This window comes from Schistocerca cancellata, chromosome 12, assembly GCF_023864275.1.
Source record: "Schistocerca cancellata isolate TAMUIC-IGC-003103 chromosome 12, iqSchCanc2.1, whole genome shotgun sequence".
Lineage (NCBI taxonomy): Eukaryota > Metazoa > Arthropoda > Insecta > Orthoptera > Acrididae > Schistocerca > Schistocerca cancellata.
The window spans coordinates 168,424,381-168,443,351 of record NC_064637.1 but is presented as its reverse complement, the minus strand read 5'-3'; the positions used below and the strand labels follow the sequence as shown (position 1 = coordinate 168,443,351).

Below are 18,971 nucleotides of genomic sequence, written 5' to 3'. Positions count from 1 at the left end.
CATAAACTGGAGCCCGCTCTCCGCCCCCCCCCCCCCCCCCTGCGGGTTCGGGGGTTGGAATAGGCCCGCGGTATTCCTGCCCGTCGTAAGAGGCGACTAAAAGGGGCCTCGCATGTTTCGGCCTTATGTGATGGTCCCCTCTCGGGTTTGACCTCCATCTTTCTAAATTATTCCGAAGAGCGAGCCAATTGGGGAAGGGCGCCTTACACGGTGCACTGTATCCGTCGTGCATTGAGACCTTTAGCCGGCTTTTTCGTCCTTGGGCGAGGATACGTCCCTGGGTGCGATTACCACGCTGCACTCTGCAGTGTTGCTCTTAACTGCGACGACGACCTCGGACATTTTTGCACCTAAGACGCAGCACGGTAGCCAGTGCGCTGTGGTGGGGCCGCCATGTACCCTGTCGGTTGTAGCCCCCCTGACCACACAGGGATCGCTCTACTGATGCCTGCGCCGTTAACTCCCCACGTATGCCGAGGAGTAGATGCCCGTCTCCCTGGGGCATCGGGACTCCCGGCAACGGCCATCCTGCCAGGTGGCCCTTGCTGCTGCGGCTGGGTGGCGCCCGTGGGGAGGGCCCTCGGTCGGAGTAGGTGGCATCAGGGCGGATGACCCGCAATGAAGCGTGGTACATCGTCTCTCGCTGGCGGCCAGCCACCAGCAGTCTCTAAGCGTTCGAGGGCTCATTTTAAAGCTAACGTTTATGACCCCAAATCGTTCCCATCCCTGGCCACACCGTGGGAGGGACGAAAGGCAATGACTGACAGTGACGTGTATTCGCCCAGGTATCTCGTCTGTACCAGAGCTGATGGTGACTCGTTTCTATCCGTGAAGCCTCAGTTCTTTGTAGAGCATTTAGAGGACAAGTTTGGGGAGGTGGAGGGCTTGTCCAAAATGCGCTCTGGGTCAGTTTTGATAAAAACGGCATCCTCTGCCCAGTCACGCAGGTTACTTGCTTGTGACAAGTTGGGGGGTGTCAACGTTACCATCACCCCACATAAGAGTTTAAATATGGTCCAGGCTGTTATTTTCCATCGGGACCTACTTTTGCAGTCTGATGACGAGCTGCGCGCCAATTTAGCGCGCCGAGGTGTACATTTCGTCCGGCGCGTTCGTCGGGGTCCGAGGGACAACCGGGTAGCTACCGGTGCCTTCATCTTGGCCTTCGAAGGTGATACATTACCAGAGAAGGTCGAGGTGATGCTCTACCGATGTGACGTCAAACCCTATATCCCTCCCCGGATGCGGTGCTTTAAGTGCTGGAAGTTCAGTCACATGTCCTCTCGCTGTACTTCTAGCCTCACGTGTCGAGATTGTGGACGCCCAACTCATCCCGATACTCCGTGTGCTCCGCCGCCCGTCTGTATCAACTGTGGAGAGCCTCGTTCCCCTTGCTCGCCGGACTGCAGTATCTTACAGAAAGAACGCAAAATCGTGGAATATAAGACCCTCGACCGACTGACCTACACTGAGGCTAAGCGGAAATTTGAACGGCTACATCCCGTGCACACGATGTCATCTTACGCCTCCACTGTCACTCCTGCTCCAGCTCCTTCAGCTGCAAGACTTACAGTCAGCTCTCAGAGTCAGAGGACCTCACCTGCCCCCTTGACGATGTGGGCCCCTTCTCTCGCTGTTGCTCCCACACCGTCTACCTCGGGAGCAGCACCCACTAAACCACTGGGGACACCAGTACCCACTTCTAGGCCGGAAAAGCGTAAGTCTTCTTCGCCTTCTCTCGCTCGGAAGGGATCCCTCGGGTCACTCCCTTCCCAGGTTCCTACCAGCGGCACAGCAGACACCGACCAGTGGCTGGAGAAGCCACAGGTCGCCGGTCGACGGGCTTCGCGATCCTCTTCGGTCCCGGAGACTGACTCCGATAAGCCCTCTCGACAACGGCAACCGAAGGAACAGCGAGAGAAAACTACTTCGAAGACCCGTAAGACCGAGACACCTTCGGTGGCACCTACTCCACTGCTACCTAAAAGCTCTGCGTCTGACGACGAGGTGGAGATCCTTGCGTCTGCCGAGGACCTCGATCTCGCCGGTCCCTCGGACGCAACGGATAGCATTAGCACGGGTGCTCCGTCGGAGGCAGCAGGTGACCCAGCGGCGTAATCTGCCTTCCCAGTCCCGTCACGCCTTTCTCCGCCATGGACAATACCATCCTCCAGTGGAACTGCACCGGTTTCTTCCACCATCTAGCTGAGCTCCGCCAACTTATCAGCCTTCACCCTTTCTTCTGCATTGCTCTTCAGGAAACTCGGTTTCCAGCAATGCGAACCCCCGCCCTCTGTGGCTATCTGGGTTATTATAAGAACAGGGCAGCATATGAAAGGGTGTCTGGTGGCGTCTGCCTCTATGTCCTTCACACTCTGCACAGCGAGTCTCTCCCTCTCCAAACACCTTTAGAGGCTGTCGCTGTTCGGGTGTGGACGCCACAGGCTGTTACCGTCTGCGGTCTTTACCTTCCACCTGATGGTGATGTCTCGCAGCATGTCCTGGCTGCGCTGATAGCCCAATTGCCGCCACCTTTCTTGCTATTGGGCGACTTCGACGCCCATAACCCTCTGTGGGGTGGGTCAGTGGCAACAGGTCGAGGCGCCACCGTCGAGCATTTATTGTCGCAGCTCGATCTCTCGATTTTAAATGATGGTGCCTTCACACACTTCAGTGTGGCGCATGGCACATACTCCGCCATTGACCTTTGAATCTGTAGCCCTAGCCTCTTACCGTCTGTCCAACGGAGTGTGCATGACGACCTGTGTGGTAGTGACCACTTTCCGATCTTTCTGTCACTACCACAGCGTCACTCTTCTGGGCGCCCTAGCAGATGGGCTACGAATAAGGCTGACTGGGACTTGTTCTCCTCCACTGCCGCTATTGAGCCTCTCTCTAATGATGACATTGATGCGGTGGTTCAATCGGTCACCACCGGCATCGTTACTGCCGCCGAATCTGCCATTCCCCGTTCCTCTGGGTCCCCTCGGCGGCGGACTGTGCCTTGGTGGTCGCCTGAGATCGCTGCAGCGATTACAGATCGCCGGCGGGCGCTACAGCGTCACAAGCGACATCCCTGCATTGAACACCTCCTCACCTTCAAACGGCTGCGTGCGCGGGCCCGCCGCCTTATCCGCCAAAGGAAGCAGGAGTGCTGGGAGCGGTGTGTGTCCACCATTGACCTCCATGTCTCTCCATCGCAGGTCTGGGCCAAGATCCGACGCCTCTATGGCTATCGGACCTCTGTCAGCGTCCCTGCGCTCTCACTGAAATGGAGCAGTTTGTACAGACTCTGACGAAATTGCCAACAGCTTGGCAGAGCATTTTGCTTTTAGTTCCGCTTCTTCCAATTACCCACTGGCCTTCCGCTCCATTCAAGAGCGGATGGAACGTCGGAGCCTTTCGTTTCGCACCCACCACCCAGAATCTTACAATGCTCCATTCAGTGAATGGGAATTTCGCCGTGCCCTAGCCGCTTGCCCTGATACCGCTCCTGGGCCGGATGGCATCCACTGTCAGATGCTGAGACGCCTTTCAGTGGACTGCCAGCGGCGCCTCCTCGACCTTTACAACCGTCTTTGGGTCGAGGGGGAGTTTCCGTCGCAATGGCGGGAAAGCGTTGTCATCCCCGTTTTGAAACCTGGAAAGAGCCCTCTGGAGGTGGACAGCTACCATCCCATTAGCCTCACCAACGTTCTTTGCAAGTTGCTTGAACGGATGGTGAGCTGGCGCTCGAATTGGGTACTGGAGTCTCGGGGCCTTCTGGCTCCGTCTCAGGGTGGGTTCCGTAAAGGCCGCTCCGCCGCCGACAATCTGGTGAGTCTGGAGTCGGCCATCCGTACTGCCTTCGCCCGCCGTCAGCACCTGGTCACTGTCTTTTTCGACATGCGGAAGTCGTACGATACGACATGGCGTCATCACATCCTTTCTACGCTTCACGGATGGGGTCTTCGGGGTCCTCTGCCGCTTTTTATCCGCAATTTTCTGTCGTCTCGTACCTTCCGCGTGCAAGTCGCTGCCTCATATAGTTCCTCCCACGTCCAGGAGAACGGTGTGCCACAGGGTTCTGTTTTACGTGTCTGCCTGTTTTTAATAGCCATTAGCGGGCTCGCTGCGGCCGTGGGCAATTCTGTCTCCGCTTCCCTGTATGCTGACGACTTCTGCCTTTACTATAGCTCCACTGGCATTGCAGCTGCTGAACGTCAGCTACAGGGCGCAATCCGCAAGGCGCAGTCTTGGGCTGTAGCGCGTGGTTTTCAGTTTTCGGCAGCCAAGACCTGCGTTATGCATTTCTGCCGGCGACGTACTGTCCACCCGGAGCCGCGGCTTTATCTTGCCGGCGAACTTCTTTCATTGGTGGAATCGCACAGGTTTTTGGGGGTTGTTTTCGATGCCCTGTTGACTTGGCTGCCTCGTATCCGGCAGCTTAAACAGGCGTGTTGGCGGCATCTAAACGCTCTGAGATGCTTAGCCACGCCCGCTGGGGCGCCGACCGATCTACCCTGATGCGGCTCTACCAGGCGTTAATCCAGTCCCGTCTGGATTGTGGGAGCCTGGCTTATGGCTCAGCATCCCCCTCTGCGTTGCGGGTGCTGGACCCAATACTACACAGCGGGATCCGACTTGCCACTGGTGCCTTCCGCACCAGCCCTGTGGACAGCATCCTTGTCGAGGCAGGTGTCCCTCCACTGCGGCTGAGGCGGCAACATTTACTGGCGGCTTATGCTGCCCATGTTTTTAGCTTGCCCGGGCATCCAAATTACCGTGTCCTGTTCCCGCAGTCAGTCGTCCATCTGCCAGACCGTCGGCCCCGGTCGGGTTTCGGGTTGTCCGATCGCCGTACGCGTCAAAGAGCTCCTCTCTGGGCTTGGGTTTTTCCCAGTTCCACCTCCTTTCCGGGCACCTCTGCGCACGCCCCCGTGGTGTGTGCCTCGCCCTTGCCTTCGGCTCGATTTGGCACAGAGCCCGAAGGACTCGGTCCCTCCGGAGGCCTTCCGATGCCACTTTTATTCCATCCTGGCCACGTATCAGGGCTCTGGAGTTGTTTACACCGACGGCTCGATGGTTGCTGGTCGTGTCGGTTATGCTCTGACTCTAGGGGATCACTATGAACAACATTCATTGCCAGCTGGCTGCGGCGTTTTTACTGCTGAGCTGGTCGCCATCTTTCGTGGCCTAGAGTATATCTGCTCCTGCTCAGGTGAGTCCTTCGTCATCTGTAGCGATTCCCTGAGCGATTTACGAGCTCTCGACCAGTGTTTCCCTCGTTCTCGTCTGCTGATGGCTATCCACGAGTCCCTGCATTCTCTTGCCCGTTCGGGCCGCTCTGTGACCTTTGTGTGGACCCCCGGTCACGTCGGTATCCCGGGCAATGAACATGTTGACCGCCTGGCCAAACAGGCCACCAGTGAACCCACCCGGGAGACTGATTTACGGGCAGTCTTCCGCCGCGAAGTTCTCTCGCTTTGGGACACTGAATGGCGCAATCTGCCCACGCCAAACAAACTCCGTTCTCTCGAGGCGACGACGCGTGTGTGGCAGTCATCCATGCGCGCCACTCGCAGGGATTCAGTTGTTCTTCGTCGGCTCCGCATTGGCCACACCCGGCTGTCTCACAGTTACTTATTGCGTCGTGAGGACCCGCCTCTCTGTCGCTGCGGGGCGGTTTCGACGGTGGTGCACGTTTTATTAACTTGTCCGCTTTTAACTGTGCTCAGGCAGACATTTGCGCTGCCTGATCGCTCCCTGCCCTTTTACTAGATGACTCTGCCATGGTGGACTTAGTTTTGCGTTTTATTCGGGCAGGGGTTTTTTATCGTTTAATCTGAGTGTTTATGTTTTTTAGTGTTGATTCTGGCTTTTAGCCTCTGATTTTAAACTGAGTTTTTAATGTGTTCTTGGTGGTTGGCTTTTCCTCTTTTTTTTTCTTTATGGTCGGCCAACCACCGTCACACTCTGTGTGTTTTAATTTGTTTTGTCTGATCTCTGTCGGAGTCTTTCTTGTCCCGTGTCGTCTGACGTCTTTCCTGCTGTTCGTTTTTATTCTCTTTGGGCGGTTTTAACTTTTTGGAACAGGGGACTGATGACCATCACAGTCTGGTCCCTTTAATCCCACAAACCAACCAACCGCTCTCCGCGATATAATTAAAAGAAGAAAAAAAACGGTCTCAATACCGCGTCCCTCGTGAGATGCGTCTAGATTTATCCCGGAATTGACCGCCCTGTAGGTGTCCTCAATTTCATGACCACACTTCGCTATCCGCGATTTCGTGTAACTAAATGTCCTTTTGTTACTCTGATCGATACCGTAGTTATTTAAAACTCGCCCCTATATTTTTTCACAACGCACAATTAGCACTGCTTTACTTGTTTATTTCTAAGAGTAAACGAAGAAAAATGACGCTGTACCATCGGCTTCGTCGATATAAAGCAAAACACTCTAATGTACCCTATTTTACCTCTTCTTATACGATCGGCTACCTTACTCACTAATGTACTACATATTATTTCCAATAACACTAAACAGGTATCGCCGTTATATTTTAATTGTATTCAAAAGCATGTTGTTATTATAACGATCGACCAAATCGTAACAAATCGCGTGGCGTGCGTTTTTAACGATAGCTTTACACTCGCCCAGCCTTTATTCAGGCAATATTATATATAAATATACAGACAGGACGGAAAGATCGATCTCTGTACCGTAACCAATAGAGGCAAATACGCTATTCGAGTTCCGTTACATCTATCTCGACTCGTATTGTTACAACGGCACAGCACGAAATGTCGCAGGGAGTCCAGTGGTTGCTCTCGGGCGGCAGGCGCTCATGTGAAGGGGTTGCAGTGCGACCGACGCCGGGTCCGGGTGCGGCGATTCCTCGGTCCCCCCTGCTGGCGGTTGCGTGTGCTCCGTCACAGCCGTCACAGTCATCGTGCCTACGAACCAAGCATTACATTTCCTTCACGCGTTTAACATTTATTTACTTATTCATCCGGGGCAGTGCAGAAAGTTTATTGTTATTATAATTATTTGTATGTACACTTTCCCCCTTACATAGCATTAGGTCTATGCGTAGTTATTACAGACACATTGGAAATTATGTCAAAATATTAGGTGCTACATTGGTGCTAATTCATTTGCAATATTCAGTCTGTTCTATTAAATAGGCAGCACAGTACAAGAAAACGTATACATACGGCCATTTGACCGTCTCGCGCACAAATGTCTGTTGGTCTGGAATCCAGAACGCACACACTACTGGCGTGTTACAGTATGCGGCATCACAAGTTTTGTGATTTAAAATTCTGGTCTACACCACAACAACACTATACTACACAGTAGTAGACTACACTACACTACACTACACAAAGTATACTAGGCATTGGAACCGAGTCGGGTCTGTCGTCTGTGTGGACGATTAGCCCCCGGATTGGCAGGGCCCGCTCTGCCTACGGCTGCCGGGGTGTCGCTGCTCTGCCAGACGGCGCCTCTCCACACCGTGGCTCGCACAGTTCAGCTCGTGCCACAGCCCCCCCCCCCCCTTCCTTGTTATATTACACACTGTTCCATTTCCAAATGCGTTCTGTAATATCTCGTCCCAGACGGTGCGGTCCGGTGTGCCAATTCCTGCACATTCACAAATGTCTGTGGCGTGTTGTATTTTAGTAAGTAGCTGTGACACGGACCTTTTAGCGAAAGGTAGTGTACGGCTCCCTCCGTCGGAAGGAAATGGCACTGTGGATCTTTCTTTCGTGTCGGGAGGGAGCCCCAAGTTCTCCTCCCCGTTTCCATGTCGTATCAAATGTCTTACCATTCTCTGTCGGTGGACACTTTCCTTATTTGACACGGCTCTATCTCACTGCAGTACCCCCTTTACGTTGTCATATTCGCGCTTTTTGAGCCAGTACTGTGCACTTGTGTCTCTCTCGCTGCTAGGTGTAACGGTGCGGCAGGCACTGGGCTCTGTGAGCCCAAATGCACACCTGCGGCCCACAACTGCGACTAAGGCTGCACTGCGGTACGTTGTTATTGCACAGAGCGGCAGCTGAAGAATTCTTTGGCCAGTTGTCGCTATTTTAGTTAGGATTTTGATGCCTCTGTGGCAGACGATTTCTACATGTACACGAAAGTTTTACTTTTTGTGGACGTTAATTCCGAGGTACCTACATATTTCTTTTCTACGGGATTTCTCATTCTCGATCACGTTTCTTTTATCGACACACACAGTGTCTGGTGGACTGCTAGGAGCGCGCGGTGCGGCGCAGTGCACGAGCCGGCCGGCCCCAGCTGCTGGCGGAGCTGCCTCGCGCGGGCACGTCGCAGCTGTGCCACTCGACGTCTGAAGCTGTCGACGCTGCTTACGTAGCCTACCACACCCCGAAGCGACGACACTGGTGCCGTCTGGTGGCCGTTCTGTCTCTCCAAAGAACTGAAAAACTTACCGTCTACGTGCCCACCGACGATCTGTGCGCGTAGCAAGTTACACGGACATTGGCCCCTCTGTTTTGTGCAGTTTGCTCTTTTTGTCGGGCAGTGTAGATAAAGGAATAGACCCCTTTTTCCACATTGCACATTGGCGGTAGCCGGTGTGAGACGAAGACTGATAAAAGCACTGAAGCGTGGACTAACTTTTTGTACCGAGCTCGAGCCGTGGTAAAATTTGCCGTTTTGAAGAGCGCGCCGCAGCGCGTAGTGTGAAGCAGTCGCCTTCCGTTTCTGGCGGTGGCGCCGCTGTGGCAATCGCAGCTTCGGTGCCTTCCTCCGGTGGAGAAGGGGAAAGGTTGCCCGTTCACGTGCATTTAAGGGGCGCCACGAGCTCGGAATGGGGTCAGTCAGTCGGAGGCAGTGAGTGTCTGTCTGTCGTCCGGAGTGTCGGGCCGGCAGGCTGCTCGAGGTTGCTCAGGCAACGGGCATAGGCGGTCGCATCGACCGGTCGGTCGTTCGCGCACTGGTGCACGGGACGACTCCTCCGCCTGGAGCGTCGGCGGACGTCAGGCCAGTGGGCCGCGCCGTACAGCGAGGCGTAGCGGCTTCGCGGCCGCCACGTCAGAGCAACAGGAGTCGACCCGCGACGTCGGCCTGGCCGGCGCGAGCTGCCACGCCGCGAGGCGGGAGGTCGGCGCGCCTTCCTGCGTCCGTTGGAGCGGCTGGCAGCGGACGGTTCGGAGAGCGTTTAAGGGGTGCTGCGCCACGTCTTTGCCAGACGTCGTAGTTTATTAGAAGTTAACTGATTCGAGATACGTTGTTTCATTTCACTTGTTAAATTCTACTTGTTTTCTTGGCCAATCTCTCGTCCCCAGGTTGCTCGTCTGTCTCTCGTCCACATTTGTTGGGCAGTTAGTTTCTGTCTGTCTGTCTGTCGCTCTGCCATACGTCACTAGCTGCCTCTGTCATGTTTGTCGGATTCGGTGTCAATGAATTTATTGCTTACAGGCTCAATTCTTCAAATATGTTTTTATCTTGCCTATCATCTTGCGAGGTGGTATATGTGTAATGTAGAGCATGTTGTACATTTTATGTAAGTCTGCATTTTACAGGTTTTATTTAAATAGTCATTTTAGGTTATACGGTTGCCAACCTTCCACCGTAAGAGGCCTTAAAAAAATGCACTTTCGGTGGCAAATAATTTGAGTGTTGTACCCTTTCCATCCCTCTTACGGGGTTCATAGTTAATTTGTTTGCGTGAGTTGTTAAAATTTTTAGTTTAAAGTAATCTGGTGTGTTGCAGATTTGCACCAGTGTACTCTTTCAGTGAGCGGTCATGACTACGGCCTTGTTGAAAGGCAGCAGGCAAGCTTCTCAGCCCGAAGGCTCATAGTGTTCAATATTGTTCTTTCTGCCTGTAAATAAAATTGTAAGTTGATAATGGGAGGGTGCTTTTAGGAATAAAATTCACATTTGTTAAAAGTAATTTCATTTTCCACCACTTACTTCCTGGCAACTACTTCCACGCTCACCTAGTGTGATTAAATGTGTTAGTGTTCTTGATGAATCGCTAGTAAATAAAGTAAATCTTTAACAAAAGATTTTGAAAGTAAATTTACGGTTCACAGCTGTTACGTACAGTCTACGACGCTCTGACCGCGAGCCGAGTGACACACGTAACGAGCCAGACTGCATTATTACCGAGTAGCATTCACCCGGTGAAATGTGACACTACATCGGCAGTGCCATCTGTCAGTATCCTGTCGGGAAGTCACAGGATGTCACACTTGTCGAGCTTACAAAATGCTTTAGGATCCTTCGACAGTATTCACGTGAAACGATTTTGAGACAGTTTTAATTGGGATCTGTAAATTTAAACTTCGTACAGCAGTCTCAGCTGGAATGTTCCATAGGATGGTCCACTGACCGCTGACTGACCGATCCCAATACTGTCAGTAAACACCAGAGGAAGCACAGGTGCGAGTAACGGGACACGTGAACAGCTTATGTCGGAGTGCTGAAAATGTTCACCAGTTGCATCGGGAGCATCTGCACGGCAGTCGGTGCTCCACCAGTTACTCGACTCATCTTTCTCTTCCAAACTTCAACAGGTGACGGATACACGGACAATGTGTTGCACACGTGTCTCAGAGAGCTGACAACTAATGAAACGAGCTGCAGTCACACTGTGCGGGGCAGCACGAGAGGGTGCGAGTGCGACAGTAGCGTGAGACGCTTTCGGTGAGGCGAACCCCTGCCGTCGCCGCCTGGGTTGCCGCTAGCTACGCTACCGGCTCACCGGCCTCGCGTGCTAAATGGTGCGACGTATTTCTGAGGCTGCTCGTAACTCTTCCAGTTTATTCTCGGTTAAAACTGTACACCGCGTTCCCCGAGGTCTGCGTGAAGGGCCGGCTGGAGTGCTACGTGCCGTTTCGGCAAACCGCATTTCACACTCCTCGTTTAATACCAGGAAAGGTGATTCTGACAGAATAATACGAAGTTGGCAGTAAGTCGAGGAACGTATACCGTGTGCAGTGTTTGTTTTCGTGTGTGCAGGCATTAAATGGGAGGTCTGGAACTGCACTCTCAGAGAATGAAAACAAAAGACGAGATGGTTTTGCGACAAACAAAATATCCCGTAATCTGGAATCTCACGTTGAGCCTTCGAGGTGTGTGCAGTAAGAAAAGTTGTGTTCTGCTCTAATTCAATAGCCACCCTACTGATCTGTAAACCCATTCGAGGAAATATGTGTTTCTAAAAAGAAGGCAGTGGACGTGCTTTTTTGTGATGATTTTCCTTCTTAGGCTCCACTAACAGCTGCAGAACATGGAGTCGAGCCTTTCCTCAGCTATACGTGGGACGTCAGAGGCACTGATTAGCTGGAACCGTACTTCAAGAAAATCGACTACAGCAACCGGATTAAAGAAAAAATACGTCAAATATTACTTCGGGTGGCGGACCTCGTAAGGTGTTCAGGCCCGGCTTCGACTGCAACAAATGAGCCAGCAGCTGCGTAAAACCCTGAACTTCAGAGGTCGCAGCCTCGGCCGGCCCACCTACGGAGTAGCCTTCCGGTTCCTCAACGACATCGGACATGGCGCTCGCACCGTACGTGTGGCACCCTGTACAGTGTGTAAGATGTGAGAGAGTCCAAGTATGGAAAGCAGAGGAGTGTCTGTGTTTTGGTGTCTGTTACAGTGCTCTTCTGTGTGAAATCTTGAATGTCAGTAATCCAAAATCCTTTCCTCCTATCTTCAGTCTGGAGAACTGAATGTATACGAATTAGCAGGTCATATAATAACGTTGTGGCGGCAACATTCTGCCCGAATGAGAGTTCCCCATCAGCAGCTCTATGCACAGCAGTCCCTCCTCCAAGTTCAGTGACAATTTGTTCTCACCATTATTTTGTGTCACCCACTACCGTATTTTCTCTATAATTTAAATTAATTCCACATCTGTCTTCTTTCGTTCGGAGTCGGGTGTGGGCAGATGGCGGGGCAGAAAATCAAATAATTGAATAGAAAAGTTTATAGGCTTTTATAGTGGACTTATGTGGCACCTGTGTTGTTTTGAACTTCACTAATTGATTAACGGGTATGTGTGAAGGAAAACATTGTAAATCTAAATCTTCAATCTCTGTACTCTTTGTCTGAGATATATATATATACAGCGTGAGTCAGGAGGGAAGGTACATGCTTTGAGTCGTGATAGTATTAGTGATTTTGAACAAAAAATCTTCATATTGACCTATGCGCTATTGCGAATCGTTTCTGAAATAGAACACATTTATTATCACTTTTGTAAGTTCTTCTCGAATAACTTGAAAACCGCACCCTCCGACGAAAACCTGTCTCAGTACACAATTACATTACACTACTCGCCATTAAAATTGCTACACCAAGAAGAAATGCAGATCATGAACGGGTATTCATTGTACAAATATACACTCCTGGAAATGGAAAAAAGAACACATTGACACCGGTGTGTCAGACCCACCATACTTGCTCCGGACACTGCGAGAGGGCTGTACAAGCAATGATCACACGCACGGCACAGCGGACACACCAGGAACCGCGGTGTTGGCCGTCGAATGGCGCTAGCTGCGCAGCATTTGTGCACCGCCGCCGTCAGTGTCAGCCAGTTTGCCGTGGCATACGGAGCTCCATCGCAGTCTTTAACACTGGTAGCATGCCGCGACAGCGTGGACGTGAACCGTATGTGCAGTTGACGGACTTTGATCGAGGGCGTATAGTGGGCATGCGGGAGGCCGGATGGACGTACCGCCGAATTGCTCAACACGTGGGGCGTGAGGTCTCCACAGTACATCGATGTTGTCGCCAGTGCTCGGCGGAAGGTGCACGTGACCGTCGACCTGGGACCGGACCGCAGCGACGCACGGATGCACGCCAAGACCGTAGGATCCTACGCAGTGCCGTAGGGGACCGCACCGCCACTTCCCAGCAAATTAGGGACACTGTTGCTCCTGGGGTATCGGCGAGGACCATTCGCAACCGTCTCCGTGAAGCTGGGCTACGGTCCCGCACACCGTTAGGCCGTCATCCGCTCACGCCCCAACATCGTGCAGCCCGCCTCCAGTGGTGTCGCGACAGGCGTGAATGGAGGGACGAATGGAGACGTGTCGTCTTCAGCGATGAGAGTCGCTTCTGCCTTGGTGCCAATGATGGTCGTATGCGTGTTTGGCGCCGTGCAGGTGAGCGCCACAATCAGGACTGCATACGACCGAGGCACACAGGGCCAACACCCGGCATCATGGTGTGGGGAGCGATCTCCTACACTGGCCGTACACCACTGGTGATCGTCGAGGGGACACTGAATAGTGCACGGTACATCCAAACCGTCATCGAACCCATCGTTCTACCATTCCTAGACCGGCAAGGGAACTTGCTGTTCCAACAGGACAATGCACGTCCGCATGTATCCCGTGCCACCCAACGTGCTCTAGAAGGTGTAAGTCAACTACCCTGGCCAGCAAGATCTCCGGATCTGTCCCCCATTGAGCATGTTTGGGACTGGATGAAGCGTCGTCTCACGCGGTCTGCACGTCCAGCACGAACGCTGGTCCAACTGAGGCGCCAGGTGGAAATGGCATGGCAAGCCGTTCCACAGGACTACATCCAGCATCTCTACGATCGTCTCCATGGGAGAATAGCAGCCTGCATTGCTGCGAAAGGTGGATATACACTGTACTAGTGCCGACATTGTGCATGCTCTGTTGCCTGTGTCTATGTGCCTGTGGTTCTGTCAGTGTGATCATGTGATGTATCTGACCCCAGGAATGTGTCAATAAAGTTTCCCCTTCCTGGGACAATGAATTCACGGTGTTCTTATTTCAATTTACAGGAGTGTATTTTACTAGAACTGACATGTGATTACATTTTCACGCAATTTGGGTGCATAGATCCTGAGAAATCAGTACCCAGAATAACCAACTCTGGCCGTAATAACGGCCTCGATACGCCTGGGCATTGAGTCAAACAGAGCTTCGATGGCGTGTACAGGTACAGCTGCCCATGCACCTTCAACAAAACACTATAGTTCATCTAGAGTAGTGACTGGCGTATTGTGACGAGCCAGTTGCTCGGCCGCCATTGACCACACGTCTTCAATTGGTGAGAGATCTGGAGAATGTGCTGGCCAGGACAGCATTCGAACATTTTCTGTATCCAGAAAGGCCCGTGCAGGACCCGCAACATGCGGTCGTGCATTATCCTGCGGTAATGTAGGGTTTCGCAGGAATCGAATGAAGGGTAGCGCCACGGTTCGTAACACATCTGAAATGTAACGTCCACTGTTCAGAGTGCCGTCAATGCCAACAAGAGGTGACCGAGACGTGTAACCATTGGCGCCCCATACCATCTCGCCGGGTGGTATGCCAGTATGGCGATGACGAATACACGCTTCAAATGTGCGTTCACCGCGATGTTGCGGCGGCCGGTGTGGCCGTGCGGTTCTAGGCGCGTCAGTCTGGAACCGCGTGACAGCTGCGGTCGCAGGTTCGAATCCTGCCTCGGGCATGGATGTGTGTGATGTCCTTAGGTTAGTTAGGTTTAAGTAGTTCTAAGTTCTAGACCTCCGATGTTAAGTCCCATAGTGCTCAGAGCCATTTAGAACCGCGATGTCGCCAAACACGGATGCGACCATCATGATGCTGTAAACATAACCTGGATTCATACGAAAAAAGGACGTTTTGCCATTCGTGCAGGCGCTCCTGTCTGTGATGCAGCGTCAAGGGTAACCGCAGCCATGGTCTCCGACCTGATAGTCCATGCTGCTGCTAACGTCGTCTAACTGTTCGTGCTGATGGTTGTTGTCTTGCAAACGTCCCCATCTGTTGACTCAGGGATCGAGACGTGGCTGCACGATCCGTTACAGCCATGCGGATAAATTGCCTGTCATCTCGACTGCTAGTGATACGAGGCCGTTCCGTATTACCCTCCTGAACCCACCGATTCCATATTCTGCTAACAGTCATTGGATCTCGACCAACGCGAGCAGCAATGTCGCGATACGATAAACCGTAATCGCTATAGGCTACAATCCGATTTATATCAAAGTCGGAAACGTTATGGTACGCATTTCTCCTCCTTACACGAGGCATCACAACAACGTTTCACCAGGGAACGCCGGTCAACTGCTTTTTGTGAATGAGAAATCGGTTGGAAACTTTCCTCATGTCAGCACGTTGTAAGTGTCGCCACCGGCGCCAACCTTGTGTGAATGCTCTGAAAAGCTAATCATTTGCATATCACAGCATCTTCTTCCTGTCGGTTAAATTTCGCGTGTGTAGCACGTCATCTTCGTGGTGTAGCAATTTTAATGGCCAGTAGTGTAAATTAAATTTGCTACAAAGAAAAGTCCTGTTTATTTTTTGTATAGGACTAACAGTTTGCACGAAGATGTCGCGAGAATATTGAAAATCTCGCGTGATGCCCGTGGGCTGTAAGTTAGGTGCTTTTTGTAGGCCAGTTTGAGGTAGTTTTCTGCCCGATAGACCACGAGCGTGGGACGTTGTAAACAGTGCCAATGAGTAATACAGAAAATGAATAAAAATGTACATTAAAAGTGTTCTATCTCGGTAACCGTTCAGAATAGAGCATATATCCACGTCAAGTTTTTTGTTCAGAATCACTAATACTGTCACCCGTCAAAACGCGTACCCCTCCTCCTCCTCACTCACCCTTTACATACAGTCGGTGTTGTAGGGAAGCAGCATACTCACGCCTTGTAAAATTCACATCAGTCTTTCCATTGTGTGCCAGCCTAGTCCGCTGTAACTAGCTCTGACGTCATAAATATTGCGGAATACTTTAAAATGAAGTAAATAACCTGAAACGTTTCTAGCATGTCAGGAGTAATACAAAATCAATATGTGTTGGATATCAGTTCAATATCTTTAACCATTTTCAAAATTTGGATGTTTTTCTGTAAAAATCATTGGCGCAACAGAAAAGAGCTAGAAACTTAAAAATTTATATTTAGATTCCTTTTGCATAATAATTTAGTAAAAACAGTATTCTGGATCTCACAAGTTAAAATTTTAGTTGAAATTCATGATTTTCTGGTTTTTGTCTTAGAAATTAAGGAAGCAAGATAGATTAAGTAGGCGAATAAATAAAGCTAAGATAATCCACTAAATTTCGGGCATGCAGCCGCGCAAATAAAATTTCCTCTACTGATATTTCGGCCGTGTATCGTCCGGCCATCTTCAGAGCGAGTCACAAGACAGTCTTGTGACTCACTCTGAAGATGGCCGGACGATACGCGGCCGAAATATCAGTAGAGGAAATTTTATTTGCGCGGCTGCATGCCCGAAATTTAGTGGATTATTCATTACGCCGCGAGAAGTTGAAAATGCACATAAAGCTAGGATGTTTAAATTTAAGTAGAAGGGAGATCCGCTATAATCATAAAAATGTGAGAAGTTGCAACAGAATAACTATAAAACTATAACTATAGCGTATCTCCAAAGAGCAAGTTCAGAGCTCGTCTACTGCGTGTAGTGTAATTAAATTAATTCTCTCGCCCAAAATATTTGACTTAGCCACGTCAGACTTTTATTATTATGATTACTTACTTGTGTGCTGATTGCACAATTAAATTGAAAGCTTCATCGGCCATCAGCAAAGGAAGCAATGATTTATTCTATAACTTAAAGTGGTGCAGCGGCTAGTCGAGAGAGCAGATTTGATCAGGCGTTCCCTTAGCCGTCCGCACCGCGGCTTTTATCTGTAAGAACGCTGCGCGAGAGAAGGAAGGCCCCAGTTCTCTCCAGATGCTGATTAGCGTACCACCTGTGCCGGGAGTCGCGTCGCGTCGGTATCGTTGATATAAACAGCCTCGGATGCAGTAACAAGTTACTCGGGATACGCGTAACCATGAAATCGTTTTCGAGTGAAGTGTAAATTTTGGGATGACGTTAATGATCTATCTTTAGTTTGCGTATGTCGTATTTTTCACGTGCCGCCGCAGGACAGACATTCTACCATTATTAGCGTGGCGTTTGATGAACATTATCAAATTATGGCGAGCATTCACTTAAACATTTAATTTGAACAGTTATAGTGGCATCAGCGCATTAGACTCTGAACTGCTCTGGTAGTTCGATTGTGTGGATTATTTTTGGTCTGCGACTTTCAGAATATAGTGAACATTTTAGAGAGAATGGTTTTTGATTACGAATCCCAGACAATCTCCTAATTCCTCAGAGCTATAAGCTGTAGCTATAAATGTATTTCTCAGATGAAGTGGGCACTAGGAATTCTAATTACAGCCTTCACGTTTTGCTAATGACTTTCTGGTTGCCAATATTGTTGTTCGAGAGCCAGTGTTGAGAATGGCAAACGACAGCATTAAATAAATAATAGGAACATTAACAAAAATATCCACCCGCCGCCCCACAGTGTGTTCTGAACATTACCTTCTTTTTTGACAGACGGTTGGTGGGTAATATCAGACAACTATTTTTCTGACCCGTCAAATTTTTGCAAAGACGTGCCACATACACGTGTCGTTTACTTCAGTTATCGTTGTTGCACAGTGTCGAACACCCACTGGAAGTATAAGATGATATTTTTATGTGCTTTTTTTTTTAATGGCAATATGTGATTTGTCCTTTCGGTAATTTATTTACGCTCTTAATGGGGAGAGGGTATACTTCAAAGAAATTATCCGAATGGAACGGAGATGTATACAGAAAAACAAATCGTTACAATTCAACAAAAACTGGACGATTTAGTCAAGAGAAAGAGCTTCACAAATTGGGAAAGTTAGTAACGCATCGGTGCACCTCTGTCCGTAATGGGAGCAGTTATTCGGGTCGGCGTGGATCGGTAGAGTTGTTACGTGTCCTCCTCGGTGTTATCGTGCCAAATTCTATCCGATCGGCACATCAGATCATCAAAATACCGAGCCGGTCCGAAGATCTGCGCATAATACTCCAAATGTTCTCAGACTGGCAAGATCTCGTGACTTTGCCGGTCGAGATAGCGTGAAGGCGAACACTAGGAACTCGCCCCGTACGAACGGGCATTATCTTGCCGAAATATAAGCCCGGCAGGGCACGCCCGTAAGGGCGACAGAACGGGGCGCACAACACTGTCGGCGTACCGCTGTGCTGTGAGGATGTCGTGGCTGACAGCCGAAGGGGTCTCGCCGTGGGAAGAACTGGCGCCCCAGGCGGTACCCCACCACTGTCCGGGGCATCTGTGTGCACACCTCTGGCGGTCACTGCGGCTCACTTTGAAGCGGGAGTCGTTTCGGAAGACAATCCTATTCCAGTCAACGAGATTCTGAGCCAAACAAGTGTCTGGAGATACCGCGGACAGCGACCTGAGTGTCGGCCGTCACGTGGCCCGACAGCCGGGAGTCACGGTCTGCAGGAGCCCTCCGGTTGTCACCCTTGGCGCCCTCAGGAGCACAGTGGTATGTCGAGGATATTCTGTGCCCCATTACGTTGCCATCGCGGGCTCACATTTCAGCGAGACAATGCCCGCTCGAACACGACAGCAATTTCTACTGCTCGTCTCCCGCTTGCCGAACCTTACCTCGGCTGGCGAGACCACCGGATCCCTGCACAGTTGAGAACATTTGGAGCAGTGTGCGCAGGGCCCGTCAACCAGTTCGGGATTCTGAGGATCTAAGGTACTAGTTGGACATAATTTTGGTGGCGAGCCAAATAACTGCTCGCGTATTTGTGGACGTCTTTCTGTTGGATGAATCGTACAATTTTTCTGCAATTCTACTCGTTTGTTTGTCTGTACACGTACATCACTTCTACCAATTTGCTCCTCTTTTTTTCGAGTGTATATTCAGCCAGGAATGAGCTATATTTTTGTGCGTGTCCAAGAAATGAGTGAAATAACCCACTTTATTGTTTTATATTTAAATTTCGGTCGAGTATGCTCTGTACTGTACCTTGCACACATTTTCCACAGCAAGCTCAGCAGAGCTACACAAGTGACAAACACGGCAACTCCTAAAACTGCCTGGGCTACGATCTTCAGCTCCTCGTCTGTTAAAAACCTG

The 18,971-nt window shown here is 50.7% G+C and overlaps 1 protein-coding gene across 1 annotated transcript in view; it reads right to left on the bottom strand.

The window, feature by feature from the left end:
• The window catches only part of LOC126109557 (uncharacterized), a 109,416-nt gene that overhangs the window by 34,025 nt on the left and 56,420 nt on the right, over positions 1–18,971 (bottom strand). Inside the window, exon 4 of the mRNA XM_049914572.1 lies at positions 18,861–18,968. Within this exon, the coding sequence (XP_049770529.1) occupies positions 18,861–18,968 (108 nt within the window). The remainder of the gene's footprint in view (positions 1–18,860; positions 18,969–18,971) is intronic.